Source organism: Protopterus annectens, chromosome 5.part0, assembly GCF_019279795.1.
Source record: "Protopterus annectens isolate FY-2018-M chromosome 5.part0, PAN1.0, whole genome shotgun sequence".
Lineage (NCBI taxonomy): Eukaryota > Metazoa > Chordata > Ceratodontiformes > Protopteridae > Protopterus > Protopterus annectens.
The window spans coordinates 752,187,236-752,210,897 of record NC_056735.1 but is presented as its reverse complement, the minus strand read 5'-3'; the positions used below and the strand labels follow the sequence as shown (position 1 = coordinate 752,210,897).

At 39.5% G+C, this 23,662-nt stretch overlaps 1 protein-coding gene across 2 annotated transcripts in view; it reads right to left on the bottom strand.

The window, feature by feature from the left end:
• Positions 1-23,662, bottom strand: part of AASDHPPT (aminoadipate-semialdehyde dehydrogenase-phosphopantetheinyl transferase) — an 871,134-nt gene that overhangs the window by 2,022 nt on the left and 845,450 nt on the right. The window contains exon 6 of one of the 2 annotated variants that reach the window (XM_044072601.1): positions 9,786-10,064. The exons of the other annotated variant lie outside the window; for it this stretch is intronic. Within the exon in view, the coding sequence (XP_043928536.1) occupies positions 10,008-10,064 (57 nt within the window). The 3' untranslated portion in view covers positions 9,786-10,007. Of the gene's footprint in view, positions 1-9,785; positions 10,065-23,662 lie in introns of those variants that run through there. 2 annotated transcript variants of the gene reach the window in all.

The window sequence follows — 23,662 nt, the reverse complement described above, 5'->3', positions numbered from 1 at the left end:
AAATGAGGCTTAGCCTTCTACAAGAACAATTACATTTTAAACATATCTGGTTTTCTATTTTAAGCAGTGTCAACAAAAACAGCACATTTTCTGTCATTAACTGTGTTACAGACAAACAGAGAAATCCACTCAGTCTAAACTGACCATCAACTCTGACTATATTCCCTCTCTTGATACAGAAAGCCTTGCATGTATCCATATCAGAACTCCTTTCCACACTAATATTTTAAAATCTCCTCAATAATATCTATGTTTATACAGCCAAACAGCACCAGCATAACTTTTCTATACACTTCATGAACTCCAAGATTAATCCGTGCCCTTTGTAACACCCGTGCCCTGGCCCAGCAATCAAGGAGCCTCAATCCTCACCACTAACACCAATGAGGGGCGTCTCATATAGGAGGAAAGGATAACAAATACACACAGTAAAGTGCAATTTCCCTTAAGAGCACACAAAGATCACAGTCAGTCCGGGGCTGGTCGCTCCCTTGCTCTCCAGGTCCCCAATAAGACTCCCCACTGGCACAGCTATAGGGTCCAGATCTCAGCCTAGTGGGCAAGCTAAAACCTCCAGCACCCTCTCTGTCCAACCAGCGCTTCGTGTCCCTGCCCAAGTAGCTGACACACACACACACACACACACTTTGAGAAGAGTTTATACAACCACACAGACACTCCTGGGAAAGGCTGGCACAGGTTATCCATCTGTGCCCCTTTTCCCCAGGCTATACGGTAGTACCAGTTGCCACCACCCACTAATATTTATCAGCTACTTAAAGGCCCTTAAAAGGGTGTACAATTATTACTGTGCAATATTATTATCCAATTGGTAGTATAGCCCATGGCTAAAGCTATTGGAATGACTTTGTACAATTTTACCAAAGGCATGCAAGTACTCTAAAGAGCTTACATTATCTCTACAAAAACAGCCACAGTTGAAAGGGTTTAAAATATTTAATAACAAATAGTCAAAACACAAGACAATACTTTTTATTACACAGTGCTAGTCAAGAGTAGAGAGATCACAGAAAATACTTAAAATAATTCAGTAGTACAGTTCTGACACCACAGAAAAACACTTAGTCTAATCTTTCTAGTTTCTAGCTATTTCTACGAGAAAACACAAGTCTAAGATAAAGTTACATATAAACACAGGCAGAGTGCTGATCAGTTGGATGGTCAAGACAAAAATGCTTAATGCTCTCTGATTCTCTCTGTTTTTAAAATCACATTCCTGGTTCACATTACATCATTCTTCACACTTCCCTGGGTTACATTACATCATTCTTCACACTTCCTTGGGTTCCCAGGCTAACAGAAACTACATTTACATTCTTCACCTCTGGGCAGAACCCACAGCAATAAAGGACATTTATGCATGCAAATTCTGGCCATTAACTCTGGCCTTAAAACAATAGGCAGGATGCCCCACTCTAGACTCAATGGCTCCGAGTCCCAACATCAAAGGGTCACTACATGCTTTACTTGGTCAGCAGAGTGCACTGTTTTTACATTTTTTTCCAGTTCCACATGTAACACTATTTTTACCATTTAAGACAACAAGCCTGTGATTTACATTAATATTTACAGATGACAGAATTATCTCCAAAATTCTATCTGGCTAGGCTGGCAGCCTTCATCTATCTTCACCCAATCTTCACACCCTTCTCCATGCAAAATGGTGATTCTGTCAATAGTCTCTATGATCTAAAAGATTACAAAATACTTACATGAAGAAACCAATCAGTTTCCAAGCTCAAACCCAGTTTTACTACACAACTGAAATTAATCATTTCTTTTCACGTGTGATCCAGGAGGTTACTTCATGCAGAAAAGAAAATCCATGGACCCCTTTGATGTTCAAACTCACCATAGCCTGTGCCAGTGTCATAGAAGGACTGAACCTCACTAATGGGCCAAGTGACCTGAATTTGATTAGCAGCTTGGCTGCAGAGTTGGGGAAGATGGACACGCCTCTTCAGGCTGTGCAAGTGCTCACATTAGCTTGCACCTCGCAGATGATCACTGGTGGAAACTGGGGATGCACAGGGAGTATTGTCCTCAGGGGGTGGTATTGTGGCTGAGTTGTTGCAGATGTTAAATTATATTCAAGCAATGTCCACTGCATGTTCTTTGTTCTTCACTGAGACAAGATAAAGTCATATGAGGGGTGGCAATGTATGTGCATAACAAAACAACTCTTCCACAACAGCAGCATGACGCTTCTCCAGGATGCCTTGATCACCCATCGAGCCCTGAATGTGGTGTCAGAGAAAGTACAGAGAAGGCTAGTCTGGTTCAGCAGACTCAGTAAACAAGGACAGGCCCCTAGAAGCTGCTGATGGTCAGCTATAGGGAGATAAGAAAAAAAAATACTCACATGCTTTTCCTTGCTAACTGCATCCATGGGCCACATACCTACTGTAGCCACAAATACTCTGAAATAGCTACTTTACTTTGTCTACAAATCATATACCTGATTCAGTGTACAACACACCTTTTTTTTTTTGAGGCTCCCCAACTTTGCTTAGTGGAACACCATACATATTAATATATTATAGCTTAAATATGAAAGTTATGGACTTAGCATAAAATTAGATACATGTTGTATGATTTTCTTCTGGTTCAACCAAGGGTTGTTGAATTGGATAAGATCTGACCTCAGCACCGATTATGAATCTTCTCAGTTCCAGGGCTCTGACTCCTTCTCTACTCATAATTTCCTCCACTCCACTTTAGTACCTCAGATTGAGTTTGTCCTAGTAAATAATCTATAGCAATAACATTCAAAACTAAACCTAGCATACAGGTAAAAAGGAAGTATTGGATTACAGTCCGTTAGGACAGACAGGGTGTGCAAGAAAACCACCCAGCTACCAGAAGACATTTATGTCAATCTGGAAGGGGGACAAGAGGGAGGGATTTTGAACCAGATAAAAATCAGACAACATGGTGCCATCATTACAGTACATACATAACTTTCTATCCAGTGTTGTCTATTTTCATCCAATTCAACCATGGGACAGACTCCCATGCTGTTTTACTGGGGACTACTAAGGAAGGGTGTTCCTGAGAATGGTGGAACCAAAGAAGGAATGTGGTCTGAATTGTACATCCTGTTTGTAATGAGATACAAAAGACTGAATGGCTGACCAAGTTGCTGTAACACAAATGCCATGAATGGGTAGTCTGCTAGAAAAGGCTGTTGACTTGGCTGTTTCTCTTGTGGAATGAGCCTTATGTTTAGATTATAAAGACAAACCATTTTATTGTAGCTAAAAGAAATGCACTCTGATAACCAGCTGGAAAAAGTAACCTTAGTAACTGCTTTGCCTAGTTTAGACTTCGAGTAAGCAATAAAGTGATCAGAATTTTTTAACTGCTTGGTTCTACGAAGATAGAAGCTAAGTTGATGATGAATGCCTAGTGTGTGTAAAATGTATTCACCTTTGTTTGAGAACTTGTGGAAAAAATACTAGTAGATTTATTGACTGATTTGGATTAGTCTTGGATGCCACCTTAGGAAGGAACGATGCAATAATTCTCAAGGAAACTCTGTCTTTATGGAATACTAGACAGGGAGGCTTGAAAGAAAGTGCTTGCAGCTCTGAAATCTGTCTGGCTGATGTAACTTCCCCCAGAAAAAAATGTTTTCCAAGACAGAAACTCCAAATCAATGTATAAGGCTGCTTCAAAAGGGGGCTGAATTAATGCCTGTAGCATGGTAGTAATATCCCAGGGAGGTATGAGATCTTTGATAGGTAGTCATAGGAGAAAAGTTCCTTTCAAAAAGGCTTCAGAGACTCTTAAGGAAGCCACAGAATTATCATTATGCACTATGTGGAAACTTGAGATTGTATCCATTTTGCATTTTGATAGTGGAATAACTAGAACTATCGTGGAAAAATCCAGAAAAAATTCCATTATGGGAACTTCCAAGATGGCTTCACACTGATTAACAGCTTAATTTTAGCTCACCCAGTATGAAAACAGAAAATCAGAAAACAGAGCCAGTGAACTTGACTTTTTGGGTACATTTCGTAACTGGCTAGTAAGTGCACTGTCTGGATGCCAACAAAAAAGAAATTAAGAGAACCTGAAAGAAAATCAGTCATTAAAGTTGACAAGAAAACAATGACTGGGAAGAATCATCTAGCTGTTCAGCAAAAAGTACAAGACATGACTTCTAGTAACCTAGAGGAAAAATAAGTCAAATATGTTCAGAGCTGATTAAAATAAATGAACCATTAAAGGACTATATCAAGTCAAATAACAAAAGGCTGGAAAAATGGAAGAACCTTTAAACAGATATTCAGATGAGGTGATAAAAATGCAAAAAAAAAAAAAAAAAAAAAAAAAAATCAGTGGTCAAAATGAAAAACGGCTGCCTGTGTCTGAGACTGCTCAAGAAGAGATGTTTCAAAAATAACAGAATTAGAGGACAGTGCCTGTAGGGAAAACCTGAGACTTTCTGCTGTATGACAGCACAAATAAGCAACTGGACTGGTATTCCACAGCAGGAGTTGTTAATTGAAAGAGCACATTATGTGTATGCTCCAAACCTGGCTATGGGAAAGCAAACTAGACCTTGAAGAGTAGAGATGGGAATTCTTCCAGCAGAGTGAGTTGACTCTGACAAAAATGTTGCAGAAGGACAAAGTACTGAAAGTGGGAGAGAGTAGAGTATTTGTGGAAAATGATTACTTACTGTATACCAGGCAGAAGATAAATAAACTTATTCTAGTAATCAGGAAATGCCAAGAAGCAAGTGTGTGACTCAAGCTGCTATTTTCAGAATATTCTTTTCTGGTGGGTCAAAATCATCCTTTGATGCAAAACATGCTTTGGAGGAAATACAAAAGATAGTCCAACAAAAAGTGAGCTATAAAACAGAATAAGATTCTGTTTATTGTTCTTCTGGTAATAATGCCCATAGAGAGACTATCCCAGTGAAACGTTTTCCAATGTTTCAAAGGAAAATAGTTGAGAGACAGAACAAAAAGCAGAAAAGTTGACTAGAAGACCAAGGACTATGTTGAAAATTAAATAGAGACTGGATTTGGGAGATGGAGATCAACAGGAAGAAAACTATCAGCTCAGAAATTGAAGAATAAATGTGGGATTACAGACCATTAATTATATTTGTGAAACATGATGGAAGAAGAAAACCTGGAAATATTGGACTTCTTTGACTTTGTTAAACTTGTGGAGGATTCCAAAGTATATATGCCCTACTGCACGTCATTATTGTTTGGAAGAACATTTAGGAGGGGAAAGAGAAAGGAAATTAACTAAGTAAAACAAAATTTTAAGTAAAACAAACTTTTGTTCTTAACAGTACAATTTTTATAATGCATGACATAAAATGCTTGCTACAAAGTAAAGCTTTCTTGATTATTTCTGTGTGTAATACTGATATTAAAATAAACAGGTGCCCCTGCTTTTTTTCCTTCTTTCTTTCTTTCTCCTTGTTTAGTTTTAAGAAATGTAGGCACTGCGGTGTAAAAAGAGAAGAAAAGTATGGACAAAAAAGCATGATACAAGAAAACTTGATATGCTTTTTCTCACTTTGCCATAGGGGAATATCTGAATTAAGGTCATTGGTTTGATCAAATCACAAGTTTTAAGGGGAAGCAAATAAATAAAAGAACACTGAATAGAATGAAAAATGTTCCTCTAGCAAATAAATGAGTGACTGTAGTGGAGGCAACTGTGTATCTGGTCCTCATGTTTCTATGGAGACAATCTGATAAAAGGGCAATAAAAAATAGAACACTTCTTTCTTTAAATGGCTAGGAGACAATGTTTCCTGAAAGCATTCAAGTGTTTTCTCATCTGGGAGAGGAATAAAGGTAAGACAAAACAGACAGCACTTAGTTGGAAGTAGAAGCACAGGTTGTACCATGTGTCTTACTATGAATAGCCTTCATTATAGGATAGTTCAAGCTTGTGAGTGTGATTGTCAGTCTGGGAGAACTGTTCCTATTAGGAGAGTTAAACCTCATTATTTGAAGATGTACATAGTTTTGTGTGCTTATATTAAGTTAATGGGTTTAGGGGTGTGTTTTTTAAGGGTTTTGTAAGATGTGACATAGGCTCAAATGGATATGACAAGAAACAGCTGTATAAAAGATCAACCTGCCAAACATTAGTGTATGCATGTAACACAAAAGCCGAAACTAGACATCTAATTAAAAAAAAAAAAAAAAAAAAGATGTTACACGTAAGAGGTGATGATTTCCTAACATAATGACAACACTTTCCATATTATCTTTAAATGTGGATGGTCTTAAAGATATATACAAAAATTAAATATTAATGATCTATATTAAAAATGATCTATATTAAAAATTCAGAGTGCAAATAAGTATGCTACAGGAGACATCTGGAAAGAACTGCGCATGTAAATTTGATAAAGAATGGATTTCAGGATGATTATTCAGGGGAATATCTGAGACATAGGAAAAGGGGAGTACTTTTATTAACTGTAAGATGTGCTTCAATACTGATAGAAGATGGGAAAAAGGTAACTGTAGATTTGTAGTACTAAGGTGCAACTGGCAAGAGAGGCGGGTTATACTGGCATGTAATCATATTCCACCTAAAATTGCTATAATGGAACTTAAGAAGATTCCGGGAAAATAATCAGCTTTCAACAGGGAATATTACTTATAGGTGGGGACTGGAATTTGATTTGCAGAAGTGAAGATGTATCTGGAGGGTCCAGAAGGGAAAATATAATATAAGAGAGTAGATTTTTGAAGAAATTTATGAAAATATTTGGTATGGAATATGAGAATTCAGTAGCAGAAGTTCAGAATTAGTTTACATATTATTTCCCAAAGTACAAAGACTGTGCTAGGCCAGAAAGAAATTATATTTCACAGGAACATGTGCATTGAATTGAAAATTTTGATAGACATGAAAATAACTATTTTAGACTACACACCAATAATAACTAAAATAAAATGCTGAGTAATGAAACAAAAATAAAACACTGGTGCTTCCCCACCTATTTTTTAAAAGAGAGGAATTTAAGGAATGGGTAGATGAAATTATTCAGGAATTATAACAGAATATATAAATTTCTTCTGAAAATATAGCCAGGGAATGGGATAAAATTAAACTGGAGTTTAAAAATATGATGGAAATAAAAGAAAGAGAGATACAGTTAAGAAGTTACAATAATTATTTAGAAGGACAGTGAAAGGTTAAAGTATTGCAGAATAAGGGAAACTTCTCAGAACAAGAAAAGGAACAAGTGCAGAGTGCTAAACAGAAAATAAGGAATTACCTTGATAATATACATGAGTTTAGAAAGACTGCTGTGAAGCACCTATTTTGATAACTCCAGAGCACAAAAACTTTTAGCATAATGACCTAGGCAACAGAAAGTAGAAAGGGTTGTTGCCAAGCTTAGGGAGCCTATAACAAGAAAAATAAGAAATATTTTGGACATTTTATGAAAACCAGTATAAAGCAGAGAAATGTGGAAATCAAAAGGTACAAATGGAAATATTTATAGAAAAATTAAATATGTCAAGGTTAGAGGCAGATGAGGCTCCCAAAAACCTGAGGCTGGACCCAGCGCACTCCTTGGATTCATAGAACTGAGTGAGCCTCCAGTATCGAGTTATTCTGACTGGCTCCTGCAGCCCAGAGAGACTGGTCAAACTGTCAAGTGTCAAACCCCCAGGGCAGCAATGATCTGTAAAACCAAGAAAGCTAACCCACCTCTTGAGCCAGGCTCCCCAACCCCTCGACACAAGCCATGTCCAGCTCTGTCAATGCCTGAGTCTAGAAAGCCGGCGAAGGAGTCACGCCTGAAGGGCTAAACCACTAGCTGACAGGGAGTGGTCAGCCACCTGAACCCAAACCTGGAGCCAAATGAACTGGGAGGGGTATGTTATATGAGCCCCAAGTAAATAAGCTGAGCAGGCTGGGTGGATTCTTAGCTGTATCTGGGCTGAGAAGAAGGGCCACATCAGCTGTTCCAAATCTGATAGTTTAATGCTCTCAAATGACCCACAGCTGACAGAAGATGCCACCGATGATGTGAGCTCTCAAAGTGAACTTTCTCCAATGGAATCAGATCTAAGAAACAGTTCTGAACAGGAGACATTTGGGCGTGAGGTGGTGGAAGGTGATGAGAGTTCTGCTTTCATTATGTGGGACAGGAAGGGGGAGTACAACCTGTCCACTGAGGTTGAAGGGTCCTCTCTGCCAAGAAGGGACTGGGAATGCTGACAGTGGATGGAATTGTATGTCTTCTGGAAACCATTAAGGTCCAGAGTACAGAGCCAAACAAGAATCATTGCTGAGCTGTAAGTGCTGAAGATCATGGAACATTTGGCCCCAGCTGACCCTTGGTGGACGAACAGGATCATTTGCGATCCCTTGTTCTTTACTGTGGGACTTAGTATCCTTTTTGTCCCAGGACTGCTCTTTCCCCCTCTTCTTGGATGTTTTTTGCTAGGAGAGGGACAGGACAAAAGGAGATTGCTGATGATTGGAGCATTCCTTTCCTTGACCAACACACACTGATGGCTCTGGCACCAAAGAAGCCACATAGGCTTCTGACAGGGTGAGCCTTCTAAATGGGCAATAGCCCAAACAGTAAAAACAATCTTGTGCATCTTGCTGGAGACAATTTGTGTCTGCTCTTTTTTCATTAAGACACATCTTTTAGAAAACCAAATAAGGCTTCCTCCTTCTCCACAACAAAGCCAACACCACAAAACTTAATACCTCTCACCTAGCAACTGCCACAGTAATAAGCAAGGCACTCCACACACAAACACATGCTGCCACACACAAAAAATAAATCACTGTATCTAACAGACAAATCAGAACTATCTAAATACTCTATCATCAACAACTATAGTAGTATTACATACAAAAAAGAACTTAACTGCCTAACCACACTTATGAAAGAGAAAGAATTTTTTTTTAAGGCAGAAGAAAAAGGCTTGAATGGTAAACACAAAAAGAACACACAGAAAACTCAAGTACCACGCCTAACCAATAACCAACCTAACTTGAAACATATACCTACAAGCAGACAGCAAGAACTAAGGATAGAGGAAACACAAGACAAAAAGTCACCTACAGCTATCAAAAAAAAAAAAAGATGCAGTAGCAGAACTCTGAAGACCAAGATCCACTCTTGAAGGTGGCAAATTACATCCAGGAAGAGAGAGAGAGAGTTTGAGAGCAGGGTATTAAGGATAGAGGAGGCAGAGCTCTTGTACTGAAGATTCCGAGATGGCTGGTGTTGAATCCGATAGTCTATAGTGGGGTTACCACCTGTCCCACTTTGCGAGGGACAGTCCCTCTTTGGGCAGTTGTGTCCTGCAAAGAAATCGAAAAAATGGCAAATGTCCTGAGATTTTAGGACAAACATATTTCCTATATTTTATGTAATAGTTGCACAAAAACAGTCTGTACCTGAAATATCTAAATATTATAAGAAACAGAATAAGCTTAACTAAAATGCTACAAGAATAAGCTTTATTTAGGCAAAAGTGAAGTTCTGTCCTTTGTACTGGCAAATGGGTATGTTTGCCCTGCAAAATCTGGACGTTTGTATTACCAAAATGTCCCACTTTGGGGCATTTGAACAGGTGGCAACCCTAATCTACAGGTTGAAGCTTGAGAAAATCAGATCACATTTCTTTTCAGAATTAAATCAAACCTTGGCCAAATGACATTCAGAAAACACAAAATGCTCTATTCATGATATTTCCTTATTGATTTACAAGACTTCTGTGGATTCTTTTTCATGATGTTTAGAAATTGTAATTATAATAAGGAAATAAAGATGCAGACAAGCAAATGCAGCACTGAAATTCTACAGTGTCTTTAAAAGTGGTAAAACATTTCAGTCAGATCGCAGTCATCATTTCTGCACAGGAGTCTGACATACTGGGGATTCTTCTTTAGAACTGAAGCAGTCCCAATATGCAGGATCCTCTGGTGTCATTGGAATGGCCACTGTCAACAGTTCATGAAAATTCAAAGTTGTAAACTGTGGTATGTTCTTGCTTTCTGGCAAAAAGAACCTGTAAAAAGAAAATTAGAATGTATAGTAAAGGTGGCTGCAATTCTTTGTGTGTTCACTATGCATGCGTAGAATATAACATGCCCCAGTAAGAATTTTACATAATAATGTACAGTCAGTAAAAAAGACTACTGTGTTAATATTTAAAACATACAAGCTGTTCAACTATGTATACACGGGTACCCTCCCCAAGACTTATGTTCAGCCTGGGCTATTTTAAATTCAGGTGCAACTTAAGTTATTTTTTCATGTCATTTATTTGTTTTTATATCTGTATTAAAAAGGCACATATGTCAACCTTCAAATATGGGTCATAAAAAATATCTAAATAAACAGGGCAATGAATACAAATGTTGCAAAAGCTTAATTTTGGCAAAGACAGCCTTGTACTCTTGTTTAACCACTGAAATTATAGTTTCAAAATAAATTGAGAATGTTTCCTGTATAAATGTGCAATTATAGATGGAATATCTGGAAGTATTTGAAGTTCCAGTAAAACAGAATGAAGACAGCTGCATGAATATGAAACACTTCCCACCTCCATGAGGTTGATAAAACTCCACTAGAAAATCACTAAGTATCAAATTACTGGGCACACCGTATACCTTTTTTGAAAAGGTAAATTATATCCTATACACAGAAGGATACATTCACTAATCTTTGAAAAAATGTCTGAATAGTAAACCCATAAAAACAGGGGTATATTTCACTATAATTAGGAAAACAAGTGGTGTTAAAATGTTTCTAATAAGCACATTTAACTTGTTTAAAATTGTACAAAGTAGCCTAAGCAGCACCTGTAACTGTGCTAATATGGTCCACAAAAATCACACATCAAATCTAGCATTAAGCCTAAATGACACACTCTACTGTCTACCTCGTTATATTCCAAACATTTGTCCATCTGTGAACATTAATAATTTATTCATTATTAAACTGCAAACTCATAAAAAATTATGCACAAATCAAACTATAAACTTGTCATCATAAATTCAGGGAAAAGGCACCTATATAAATCCAAGTAATATCAGTTGTACACAAAAGCAGTGAAGATGACAAATTAATGCTGTGCAACTCAAGGGAATGCTAATTGGATCAAAACAAATGCTATAAAACCCTGCTGTACACTGGCAAACCACCTAAACTTAGCCACTGTACTAGGGTGCTTACATATTTCTACTATAATGCAATCCATAAACCAAATGTTTATGAGAATATCTTAGCTCACTGAGTGCACATAACAGATATAGCAGATATCTAAATTTATATTCAGAAACACTGCAACAAACAGACACCAAGTAAAATACAGCTACAGCTTGCATTCATCTTCGCAGGGGCAAAGTCCTCTGGACATCAGAAAACTCCATTCAACTCTGAGATTAAACAACTTTGTGAGTAAGGGACACATTTGTTTTCTTGGAAAAAAATTGAAGCTGTGCAACCTCAGATTTAGAATATACTGTTAACAGCAGTGTAGGAGGTACATCTCGCTCTATACAAGGCAAATGAGGCGTATCCTTCTACAAGAACAATTACATTTTAAACATATCTGATTTTCTATTTTAAGCAGTGTCAACAAAAACAGCATATTTTCTGTCATTAACTGTGTTACAGACAGACAGAGAAATCCACTCAGTCTAATCTGACCATCAACTCTGACTACATTCCCTCTCTTGATACAGAAAGCCTTGCATGCATCCATATCAGAACTCCTTTCCACACTAATATTTTATAAATTTCCTCAATAATATCCATGTTTATACAGCCAAACAGCCCCAGCATAACTTTTCTATACACTTCATGAACTCCAAGATTAATCCATGCCCTTTGTGACACCCGTGCCCTGGCCCAGCAATCAATGAGCCTCAATCCTCACCACTAACACCAGTGAGGGGCGTCTCATATAGGAGGAAAGGATAACAAATACACACAGTAAAGTGCAATTTCCCTTAAGAGCACACAAAGATCACAGTCAGTCCGGGGCTGGTCGCTCCCTTGCTCTCCAGGTCCCCAATAAGACTCCTCACTGGCACAGCTATACGGTCCAGATCTCAGCCTAGTGGGCAAGCTAAAACCTCCAGCACCCTCTCTGTCCAACCAGTGCTTCGTGTCCCTGCCCAAACAGCAGACACACACACACACACACACACACACACACACACACACACACACACTTTGAGAAGAGTTTATACAACCACACAGACACTCCTGGGGAAGGCAGGCACAGGTTAACCAGCTGTACCCCTTTTTCCCAGACTATACGGTAGTACCAGTTGCCACCACCCACTAATATTTATCAGCTACTTAAAGGCCCTTAAAAGGGTGTCCAATTATTACTGTGCAATATTATTATCCAATTGGTAGTATAGCCCATGGCTAAAGCTATTGGAATGACTTTGTACAATTTTACCAAAGGCATGCAAGTACTCTAAAGAGCTTACATTATCTCTACAAAAACAGCCACAGTTGAAAGGGTTTAAAATATTTAATAACAAATAGTCAAAACACAAGACAATACTTTTTACTACACAGTGCTAGTCAACAGTGCAGAGATCACAGAGAAATACTTAAAATAATTCAGTAGTACAGTTCTGACACCACAGAAAAACACTTAGTCTAATCTTTCTAGTTTCTAGCTATTTCTACGAGAAAACACAAGTCTAAGATAAGGTTACATATAAACACAGGCAGAGTGCTGATCAGTTGGATGGTCAAGACAAAAATGCTTAATGCTCTCTGATTCTCTCTGTTTTTAAAATCACATTCCTGGTTCACATTACATCATTCGTCACACTTCCCTGGGTTACATTACATCATTCTTCACACTTCCCTGGGTTCCCAGACTAACAGAAAAGAACAGTTGTGTACACCTACCATAAATGTAGATGATCGAGTGTCTTCACTGTTGCAGTCATGACTGTAGGGTTCCAGCCCTCGGTCAGCCAGAATCTCAAAGTCTGGGTCCGGCGTCGGTTGTTCAGCCATGCCTCCTGATGTCAGAGCGCCAGAAGTACAAAGCTGACAGCCGACGCCATCTTCTCCAGTTTTTCTTGCCCCAGATGTCAGGAGTCCCAAAATGAAAAAGGTCCCAGAACCTTTGCAAATACACCTCAGAAGAATGGTAAAAAAGGAAAAAGAAGAGGGGACAGGAGGGAGGGAAACCAAGACTGCAACAGTGAAGACACTCGAACATCTACATTTATGGTAGGTGTACACAACTGTACTATGTTCATCGTGTTTCACTGTTGCAGTCATGACTGTAGGGTAGAATCCCAAAACTGAAAGAAAGGGAGGTGGTCATAAAGAAGGAGGGGTGGCTAAAAGGCCCTGCAAGACTTCAGAGGCAAAGCCTGCCCTAGACGTACAGTAGAGAGGTAGATTGTAGTGCTTAGAAAAAGTATGCACTGAACTCCAAGTTGCAGCCTCCAAAATGTCTTTGGTAGGAACTCCCCTGAGGAAGGCCGCAGAAGTGGCAGCAGCTCTGGTGGAATGAGTCCGTATACTCCCTGGGATTTGCTTTCCATGGTGTGAATAACAAAATCTGATTCCATGAGCAATCCATTTAGAAATGGTCTGTTTTGAAATGGCTTTACCTTGGGAACTGGAAGCATAAGAAACAAACAATTGCTCTGATTTTCTGATGTCCTTGGTTCTGTCCAGGTAAAAACGCAGTTGTCTGTGTACATCCAAGGAATGTAAGATCCTTTCCCCTTTGTTTTGAGGAGTGGGGAAAAAGTTGGCAAGTGGATAGTTTGATTTAAAGCCACTTTGGAAACCACCTTAGGCATGAAAGTAGGATTAGTCCTCAAAGATACCCTGTCTTGATGAAAAATAATATAAGGTTCCACAGCCATAAGAGCTTGTAACTCTGAAACTCTCCTGGCAGAGGTAAGGACTAACAAGATAGCTGTCTTCCAAGATAAAAACTTGATGTCAGAAGAGGCAGCAGGCTCAAAAGGAGGCAAGGTTAGTTTTTCCAAAACATAGTTGAGATCCCAAGCAGGAATGGGAGGAGATCTAGGAGGCCGTAAGTTCTTAGCCCCTCTGAGGAATTGTCTCATGAGCTGGTGGGAAAAGATGGGAGGGTCTGTATCATAATGAGCAGAAATAGCAGAAGCGTGGATCTTAATAGAAGAGAAAGAGAGACCCTTATGCAAGAGATCCGATAAGTAAAGTAAAATTAAAGAAATGTTAGGAAGAAGAGGATCAGAATCCTGAGCCTGCATCCAGGAACAAAATCTTTTCCATTTTCCTGCATAAGATTTCCTAGTGCTAGGACGTCTGGCTTCTAAAATGACATCCATAACCTGCTTGGGTAAGAGGGAAGAAATCAAAGGTCCTGGATTAACCAGGCCGCCAGGCTGAGAGTTCTGACATGAGAATGAAGAACCTGACCCTGATGTTGGGACAGAAGGTTCGGAAACTGAGATAAAATCCAAGGAGGCTTCAGGCATAGGTTCAATAGAGTTGGATACCAAAACTGCCGAGGCCAATTCGGAGCCAACAAGATTATCATCTTAGGTTTGTCCTGCTTTATCTTCAATAAAACTCGTGGAAGAAGAGGTAGAGGCGGAAAGGCATATCCCGAGAGGTTCCTCCAACTGAATGACAGGGCATCCACTTTCCAAGCCTCTCTGTGGAATGTCCTGGTGCAGAAATTCTGTTGCTGATGATTTAGATGGGATGCAAAGAGATCTATGTGAGGACATTCCCATTCTGCTGTTATCATCCTGAATACTTTGGTGTCCAGCATCCATTCGTGTGGATCCGAAAGGTTTCTGTTCAAACTGCCTACCAGTAAGTTTTGTGTTCCTGGTAGAAACTGAGTTTGAAGATCCAGATTGCAAGCTAGAGCTGTGTTCCATAAATCCATGGTTAGTCTGCAAAGGGGGTAGGAATGAGATCCCCCTTGCTTGTTTATGTACCACATAACTGTGGTGTTGTCTGTCCGTATTAGTAGTTGTCCTGGATGTATGAGATTCCTGAAGGCCAATAGAGCTTTCTGAACGGCTAACATTTCCTTTAAGTTGATATGCAGGTGCTTCTGATCCTTTGTCCAAAGGCCCTGCAGGCAATTGCCCTGAAAATGGGCTCCCCAAGCATAATCCGAGGCGTCTGTGGTTAGAATCTGAGAGGCAGGAGGTACACGGAAGGGCTTCCCTTTGTTTAGAGCACATGCCCTGGACCACCAAAGAAGTTCCTTTTGAAGGCAAGGAAGGACAGGAATCAGTATGTCCAAACTGTGGTAATGCTGAGACCATACACTTTTTAGGTACCACTGTATTTTCCTCATGTGTAGTCTTGCATATGGTACGAGAAGGATGTAGGAGGCCATGTAACCCAAAGCCTGCAGGAATTTCCTTGCAGATAGATGGGTCAGAGTTGCCAAGGCTTTGAAAGTTGATGCCAGCTGTAATTGTTTTTCGGCTGTCAGAAATGCCATCTGGGTTGTAGAGTTTAGAAGAGCACCCAGAAAAGTTATCTGTTGTGATGGTGTCAAATTTGACTTTTTTATGTTTACAGAGAATCCCAGGAATTTGAGGAGGTTTTGTACAAAGTCTAGATGCTGGAGTAAGACATCCTTGCTGACTGCCTGAATTAAACAATCATCCATATAAGGGTAAATTTGAATTCCCTTGAGTCTGCAGTAAGCTACTACTGGAGCCAGGCATTTGGTAAAGACCCTGGGCGCAGTAGATAATCCAAAGGGCAGCGCAGAGAATTGAAAGTGCCTCGATCCGGCCTTGAACCTGAGGAATTTTCTGCGATCCTGCCTGATGGGAATGTGTAAGTATGCCTCCTTTAAATCCAAAGTCACCATCCATGCATCTTTGGACAGCATTGGAAGTAACTGCTGTAGAGTAAGCATCTTGAATTTTGGAATCTCTAGAAAGGTGTTCAAGACCGATAGATCCAGAATGGGTCTCCATGAATTTTGCTTTCTTGGTACTAGAAAGAGCCTTGAGTAAAACCCTTTTCCCATCTCTGAAAGAGGTACCAGTTCTATGGCATTCATAGCCAAAAGAGCCTCCACTTGGTTTAAGGCCTCCGTCCATTGATGTTTTGGAAGGTCTGGCCATCCGCTTGGTCTTGGCAAGGTATGAAAATGGAATTTGTAACCTCTTAAAATCACATCCAAAACCCATTTGTCCTGGGTTATATGAGTCCACTTTTGGTAGAAAAGAGAGAGTTTCCCTCCGAGAGGGGCTTCCAGGCAAGACGTTCCTGCAGCCCAACAGAGGCAGTCATTGAGTTTGTTTCCTTTGAGACTGCGGCCTGTCCTCCCCTCCCCTAGGGGTGGAAGCAGTCCACTGTCTTGGTCTATAAGCAGCTTGTGATTGAGGCCTACCTCTGGGACGTCTATATCTTCCCCTCTGAGGCCTGTCTGAAGTGGGAAAGGACCAATTTTTTGAAGGCCAATTCCTGCTAAATCTTGGTGGCTATACTTGTAAGAAATCTTTAACTGTTTGCATTGATTTCGCCTTGTCCTCCATCTTTTTAATCACCTCTTCAGCTATAGATCCAAACAACACATTAGGCTGAACAGGAGCATCCAATAACTTTGCCTTTACCTGTTTAGGTAAATTTTGTTCCTTTAGCCATGCATGTCTCCTAATAACGGTGCCAGAGGCCGCAGCCCTACAGGAAGCCTCCAAGGCATCAAATCCACAGTGTAAACCATGCTTCCCAACCTGTTCAGTGGCATGCAGTAAATCATGTAATTCCTTATCCTCTTCACAGGCAGAATTGGAAGTAAGCTTTTGTTTTAAGACAGACAATAGAAATTGCTGGTATTTAAACATATGAAATTGACAGTTTAAAGCCCTAATGGACAAAGTAGCAGAAGTGTACACTTTTTTACCCCATCTTTCTAAGGATCGAGAATCCTTTTCAGTAGGAATAGGATTTTTGGCAGAAGCGGCCTTAGCTCCCTTAGGACCCTGGGAAATGGTTTCAGGGTCAGCAGAAGGGTTCTTGTACAAGAACTGATGGGAATCAGGAACCCTGTAATATCTATCAGGTTTCACAGGAGCAGGAGGAAGGGAGTCAGGGATTAAGTTAGCCTCCGAAAAGGCATCATCCACAATATCCAAAACAGGAGGAATAGCCAGGGGTCTATGCTGGGGAAGAAGAAGAAATTCCCTCAACCTTTTCTTGGATTCCAAATACTCCTGTCCTTCCCAGTGGAAATGTTCCCTCATTTCATGCAAAGTTTCCCCAAAAGAGAAATCCTCAGGAGGAGAAGCTGAAGGAATGGATTCTTCAGCATCAGAATCCTCATAAGGAGGGAAAGAATATTCCTGATCAGAAGAAGAAACTGAGGAAACAGAAGCCTGATCAGAGGAATCATAAGAAATATCCTGCCTTGGCCTTTTGTCTGGAGGGGGATGAGAACCCCTAATCATAGTAATCAAATCCTCCGCCATCTTGAGTAACTGCTTTTGTGACTTAGGAGCCCAATCAGAAGAAGCCTGTGTAGAAGACTTTGATTTTGAAGGAGTCTTTGCCTTTGTCTTTGGCTTTGCCTTTATTATTAGCTGAGTAGGCCTGAAAACCCCTTCAGAAGCCGGTACCTGCACAGCGGCTCCGGACCCATCCGAAGGAGTGTTGTCCGAAGGTCCTGCAACAGAAATATTCAAAGGCCTGGTTGGCTCCTCATGCGAGTCCGTTTCGGCCATCGGTTCTGAAATGGCCGACGACAGGGGCTGCAAAAGCGCCTCACTGACGACGGCCGAACCTGAAGCTGGCTCCGGTTGTGCAGTATCATCAGATTTGGACCTCGGAGGCCTGTCTTTATCCTTGTGACGTTTATGAACTCCGGTAGCCGGGACTGTATCCGGCGACATTTTATAGTTAAAGCGCCTACCGAAGTAGTGAAAAGCAAAATAATCTGTTGCTACATTCTGTCAGGCTTGTGGGTGTATGGATAACTGCCACCAACTACCTTCAAAGTGCAGGAGTTGGGTAACCCTTCAGAAACACCGATAGGGTTTCTCAGTGAAGGGATCATGAAAACCCTAGCTGTATTGTCTGCCTCTGCCACTAGGTTGATGTCCATTGTAATTACCTACTCCTCTGTAATGAGAAGGTCTATCCCCAGGGCTGTCATAATAAGAACTCTGTGATGTATGGAATCAAATTTTCTTTCTAGCTCTTTGATTCCTAGAAAAAGTTCTCTGGGGAGTGCCAAGATGGATTCCCATTACAGGGAGAGTCTTACCATCTTACTAACTCCTGGTCAGTGTGTCTTCTTCCTTTAGTCCAAACAGAATGAAGCCATCAAAGGGGGCATTGATGAACGATGTCTTAAAGCTTTCTGCAAAATCAGACACAACCAGGTGTGCTGACCCATGGTGATGCCAGCATCTGCTGCCCTTGCTGAGCTATCAGCCTCATTAGAAAGCAGTCATATGGCTAAGTTGGAAGTAGAATGAAGGGTACATGGCTGGGAGTCCATGGTCTTCTGAACATCCGCACGCAAATTACCCAAGGCAGACTTGGAGAGCTTCTTGGTCAGGTCTCTCTGAAATTTAGCAAAGTGGGCCAAATAATACAGCTCTCTAAATGCGAAAGTCACTAAAGCATATATCCATTTCCCAAAACAGTCCATAGTCCTAGACTCACTTTTAAGGTGATGAACTGAAGAACTTTCCTCCAACAGTTTATTTTTAGTGGTTGCTGTTGCCACCATAGCATCCACTGGTGGACCCTTACTCCAGTGTTTCCTTTCCTTTGGTGCTGCCAAAAACCTGTCAGGTTGTTTGGGGATTGGTTCCACCACATCAGGATCCTTCCATGCCTGTTGGATCATGAGGTCAATGAGGAGGTTAATGGGTGGCACCATCCAGGATGACATTCAGCCAGAACTAAAGGCTTCCAGGAACACAGACCTGTCTGGTGAAGGATTGTTAATGGACCATCACTCTCTCTGCGTCAACAATTCAAGGATCTCACAGAAGGTGACATCTTCTAAAAGGGACCTAGAGGAGCCTTCACCTTCATCCCATCAATGCCTTCAATGAAGAACTCTGGAGATGAGTCTACGTGCTTCTGCTTGCAAGTCTGTTTCTTATGAACTGGTTCTGGTGGGAGATCAAAAGGTTCTGACTCAGCTAATGTAGTATGCATCGATGGATTAAACTAGTTTTAAGTTTGTGATTTATTCTGATATACAAACTGAGATTTTGTTTGTAAGAAATATCTCCATTTATCCTGGGGACAGAAAAGCGGTTTGTTATTAGTACTGCAATAATGAAGGTTATAAGCTGTGGTTGCAAATATAAGGTTCATTTTAAGGTTTTTAGTAATGAAGAAATTGAAAATATAAAAATGTTAGGGAAAGTAATTTTCATTTGTGTTCTCCAGTACATATTCAATTTTTGGGCTGCAGAGCTTTATGCACAGTTAACCAAGTTAAAACATATTCATTATGCTATTCCTCCGGATATTAGGAAACTACTTAATTCTTCCATTGTTTATACAGTCCTGATTATAATGGTATTTAAGTAAAACTACCCAGACTAGTTTAAGAAATAGTTTGTTAGAGATCAAATTGAAGACTTATGTATTTCATTATTCATGGGCATGCACTGTACATTACTGCTAGGCAATTGCTTTTACATTTAAGAATTATGTATTTAGATACTATAGCCACTCATAAACTTGCAAAGTATTTTCACTGGGGTTTTACTAAGCTGCTTGATTCCCTAAAATTAAATAACTATGATTGACAGAGATCACAATTATAATATTCTTAGATAATTACATAATATTTTCTAGTTTTTCACAGTCAGACAATGATCTGTATATCTTTTGCAAATCTCGAGCGTTGCATTAAATCTGATTTTCTGGATTTTTTATACGTTTTAATACTCTATTCCTAAAAAAAAAATGTTTTCCATGGTCTTGAATATGAATAAATAAAGTACAAAAAATATACACACTTTCCAGGAATGAATATTTTACTAGCTGAATCAGCTCTCTGATACTCCTAGTTATAAACATGTAATTTTCATTTGGATTCTATATTTTAAGTCCAAATCATTCTGCATTAGAATGCTATTTTTTACTATTAGGTATTAAAATTCAATAGTCTCTAAAACCTTTGGAGTACTGCTTATTATCAGTTTCTTGTTCTTGATTAAAAGCAGACCAAGTAAGCATTCCATGGAGGTACTATCTCCTATGGCACCTATATTTTCCTGTGGTACATGCAGCAAATACTGTGTTCTTTAGAATGTGCAACCAGATAGGTAGGATGTTCAGTTCTCACAGTGGTGAACGTGTGAGTGGTTCAACTGACAGGTAAGTAATGCCTCAACAACAGATGCACTTTGTTCTCTTCAACTCAGGAGAAGAATTTAAATTATTTGGCAGTTGGTGCAGTGGTTAAGGTTGTGAACTTTATTTCCCAGGGTACTGGGTTTGATTCCCTCAGCCCTCATTTGTCTCCTATGTGACTTAGTCACATAACCAGACATTGCTCCCAGATTGCCCCTGAAAAGGCAATGTGTGTCCAGTGGGCCTACCTAGTTAACAAACAGGATTAATATACTCCCCATCCATGTGAAGAAGAGTCCACACATAACCTTGTTTAAGAGTAACCTTGACCAGTGGATGATAAATCGGAAATTCACAACAGCTATGGCTCCATGTCATTCAACACAGAGGCAGACAGTAATGCCCAAACTAAAATACTGCCCTTCCCACACACACATTTAGAAACTTCCTACCATACCCTTCCTAATAAACACTCATGATGCATAGGGACAAAACTGGGTTAGATTGCACAGCTGGGCTTATAAAGGCTCTTGTGGTCATTTGCCTAGTACATACCTATGAACCTATGTTTAAATAATATAATCTAATCTGTTCACAAGGTAGCACTCGAAAACTGCACAACTTTATTAGAATACACACCTTTCCCAAAACCTTCTTTCTTGTTTAGTACAATGTAAAAGTGAACAAATGGAACATCATTTTAGAACTATACACCAAAGATCCACCTTGTTATGAATGCTGAGTGCATTAAAGTATGCATTTTTGCCATATCTGAATACAGTTTGGTTTACAGTTTGCATGACATAAAATTTATTCAAACACTACCAAGTTAAGTCCTTCAGCATTATGAAAATATGAAATACCATTTTACTTCCAAAATTCTGACTATTCTAGAGTCCATTACTGGATTATATGATGACTAGGGCCTACAGCTCTGAGATGCTTGGTCCACTCTTCTTACACAACTTTCTAAGGCATACAGCAATGCATTATGGGGTCCATCAGTGACCTTCTATATGACAAGCCTGTACTAGTTTCTCTAGCTACTTACATTAGACAAGCCCCTAGAGAAACAGTCTCATCAAACTCTGTTTAAAACCACATGGACAGAAAGGGTAAGCAATTAGTGATAGAAGGGTGGAAAGGAGGCCAGAAGGTTCATCCTACACACATGTTTTCTCACTTCAGCATTATGGTGAGTATCTCATAGAGCTGATGCATTTTACTTCATTCAGTCTTACCTGGCTTCACTTCTGACTCTTTATCAACCAAACTGTTTGTTAAGATCTGAAAATCAATCACTTATCCAAGTTAAGAGACCTAAACTCCCTGTAGGCCAATACCTTTACTCTTTCACTGTAGCTAAACTCTGGAATGCCCTTCCACCTTCTCTATGGACTATAAATAATGCCCCGTCATTCAAAAAAATCACTCTACCAACATCTCTCGTCTCATTGGCTATGCCCTTGCACCATCCCTGATTCCTCAGTCACCTGATTACTAACCTGACTCATCTCTCTAATACCCACACTCTTCTTCATTCTCCCTATTGCACACTCACCCTTAATCACAGCACAGTGTGCCTCACCCTGCCTCACATGGTGTGTAAAAATTGTGTAAGTGTAGATTATCATTATCTGTCTGATCTATTGAATAACTGCCAAGCACTCGAGTCTTCCACAAAATGCTGCCATACATTGCCTATGTTACTGTGTCACTTCTGACTCCTATATTATTCTATTGTATATTGTTAAATGCTGTTATTACTCTTGTATATTGTTAAATGCTATTAACTCTCTAAATAATCTCTTAATTATGTACATTGTTTTTTTGTTGCTTTTCTCTCTCGGCCTCCACTGAAAATGGGCTCATTTCAGCCCAATGGACTTTCCTGGTTAACAAAAGCAAATAAATAATTCTATATGCTCTAGGTGCCAAGTACTAGGATAAAATCCCCCCAGAAAGAGGAGATCCTCGCAGCCAGCTCTGTAGGTATACATGGATAAAGTCCTGAATGCAGCCTCTAACCTGTGTTTAGCTAGCGGACTGGGTGCCTTTTGCAACTGTTGGCAGAAGGTGAGGAATGATGAGGTTCAAGCCTGCTCAACTCTCTATGGGGCTATGTAATTGGCAAATAGCCAGCAACAAGGAGCTGTGGAATAAGATTTATTGAATAGTAACTTCAAAAACAGACCGGTTTCGGCTTGGATTTTCACCTAGCCTTCATCAGTGTAATGTTGTTAAAGACAACTGAAGCCAAATATACCTTATAATTAATTGAAAACAAAAAGTGATTGGACAGCTCATAAATATTAATACAACAATGTATAAATATTCATTATTATTCATAGATGTTCATTTAGTCCAGGATAAAAAAGACCGCCCAGTTTAACAATCCATTTTTTCTCCTTAATATTTAATTAATTATGCCAACCAGATTTCTGGGAACGATCACCAATAATTTTATCAATGATCAAAAAATGAAATTTGGCTGATTTGTGTTTAAGTGTGTGTTTATAAAGTGCATTACTGGTTCTTTTACATTTAATATCATTCAAATGTTCCGAGACCCTTAACCTAAAGGGTTTGGAAGTTTGACCGACATAAAAAGCATGACAACTACAGCAGGCCATGTAGACAATCCAATCAGAGTTACAATTGGCAAAAAACTTAATATCAAATACAATACTGCTATTACTACTGGAAAATTGTTTGGTTCTCAGTACAAATTTACAATGGTTACAATGGCCACAAGGCATACAGCCAACCAACTTATAGTAGTCTGTGCCAACTGTAAATGCATGGAGTCAGAATGGTGTTTATAATTATTAAAATAAGCTCCCAAATTCTTGCCCTTCTTGAAAGAAAAGGAGCAAGTTGGAGCTATGATGGAAGACAAAATAGGATCCGCTGAAAGAATATTCCAATTATTTTTGATAATATCAATAAACTTGTTAGTGTTTCTAACATAGGTAGTAGTAAGACGTAAGATGTTAGATTTAGTTACTTGTTTACATTTATATTTGAGAAGTTCATCCCTGGGTAAATGTGATGCATAATTCCTGGCAGTAGAGACATATCCTGAGCTGTAACCCCTATTCCTAAACCTGTCAGTCAAATCCTGGCTGTATAGTCGAAAGGTGTCATCGTCAGAACAATTCCGTCTTACCCTAATAAACTGTGATTTAGGGATGTTTCTGGCTATGTGTTTTGGATGAAAGCTGGATGCGTGGAGCAAAGTGTTATAATCAGGAAATTTTCGAAATATTTCAGTGTTTAGTGTATTATCAGAATTCCTGGTTATCAGAATGTCCAAAA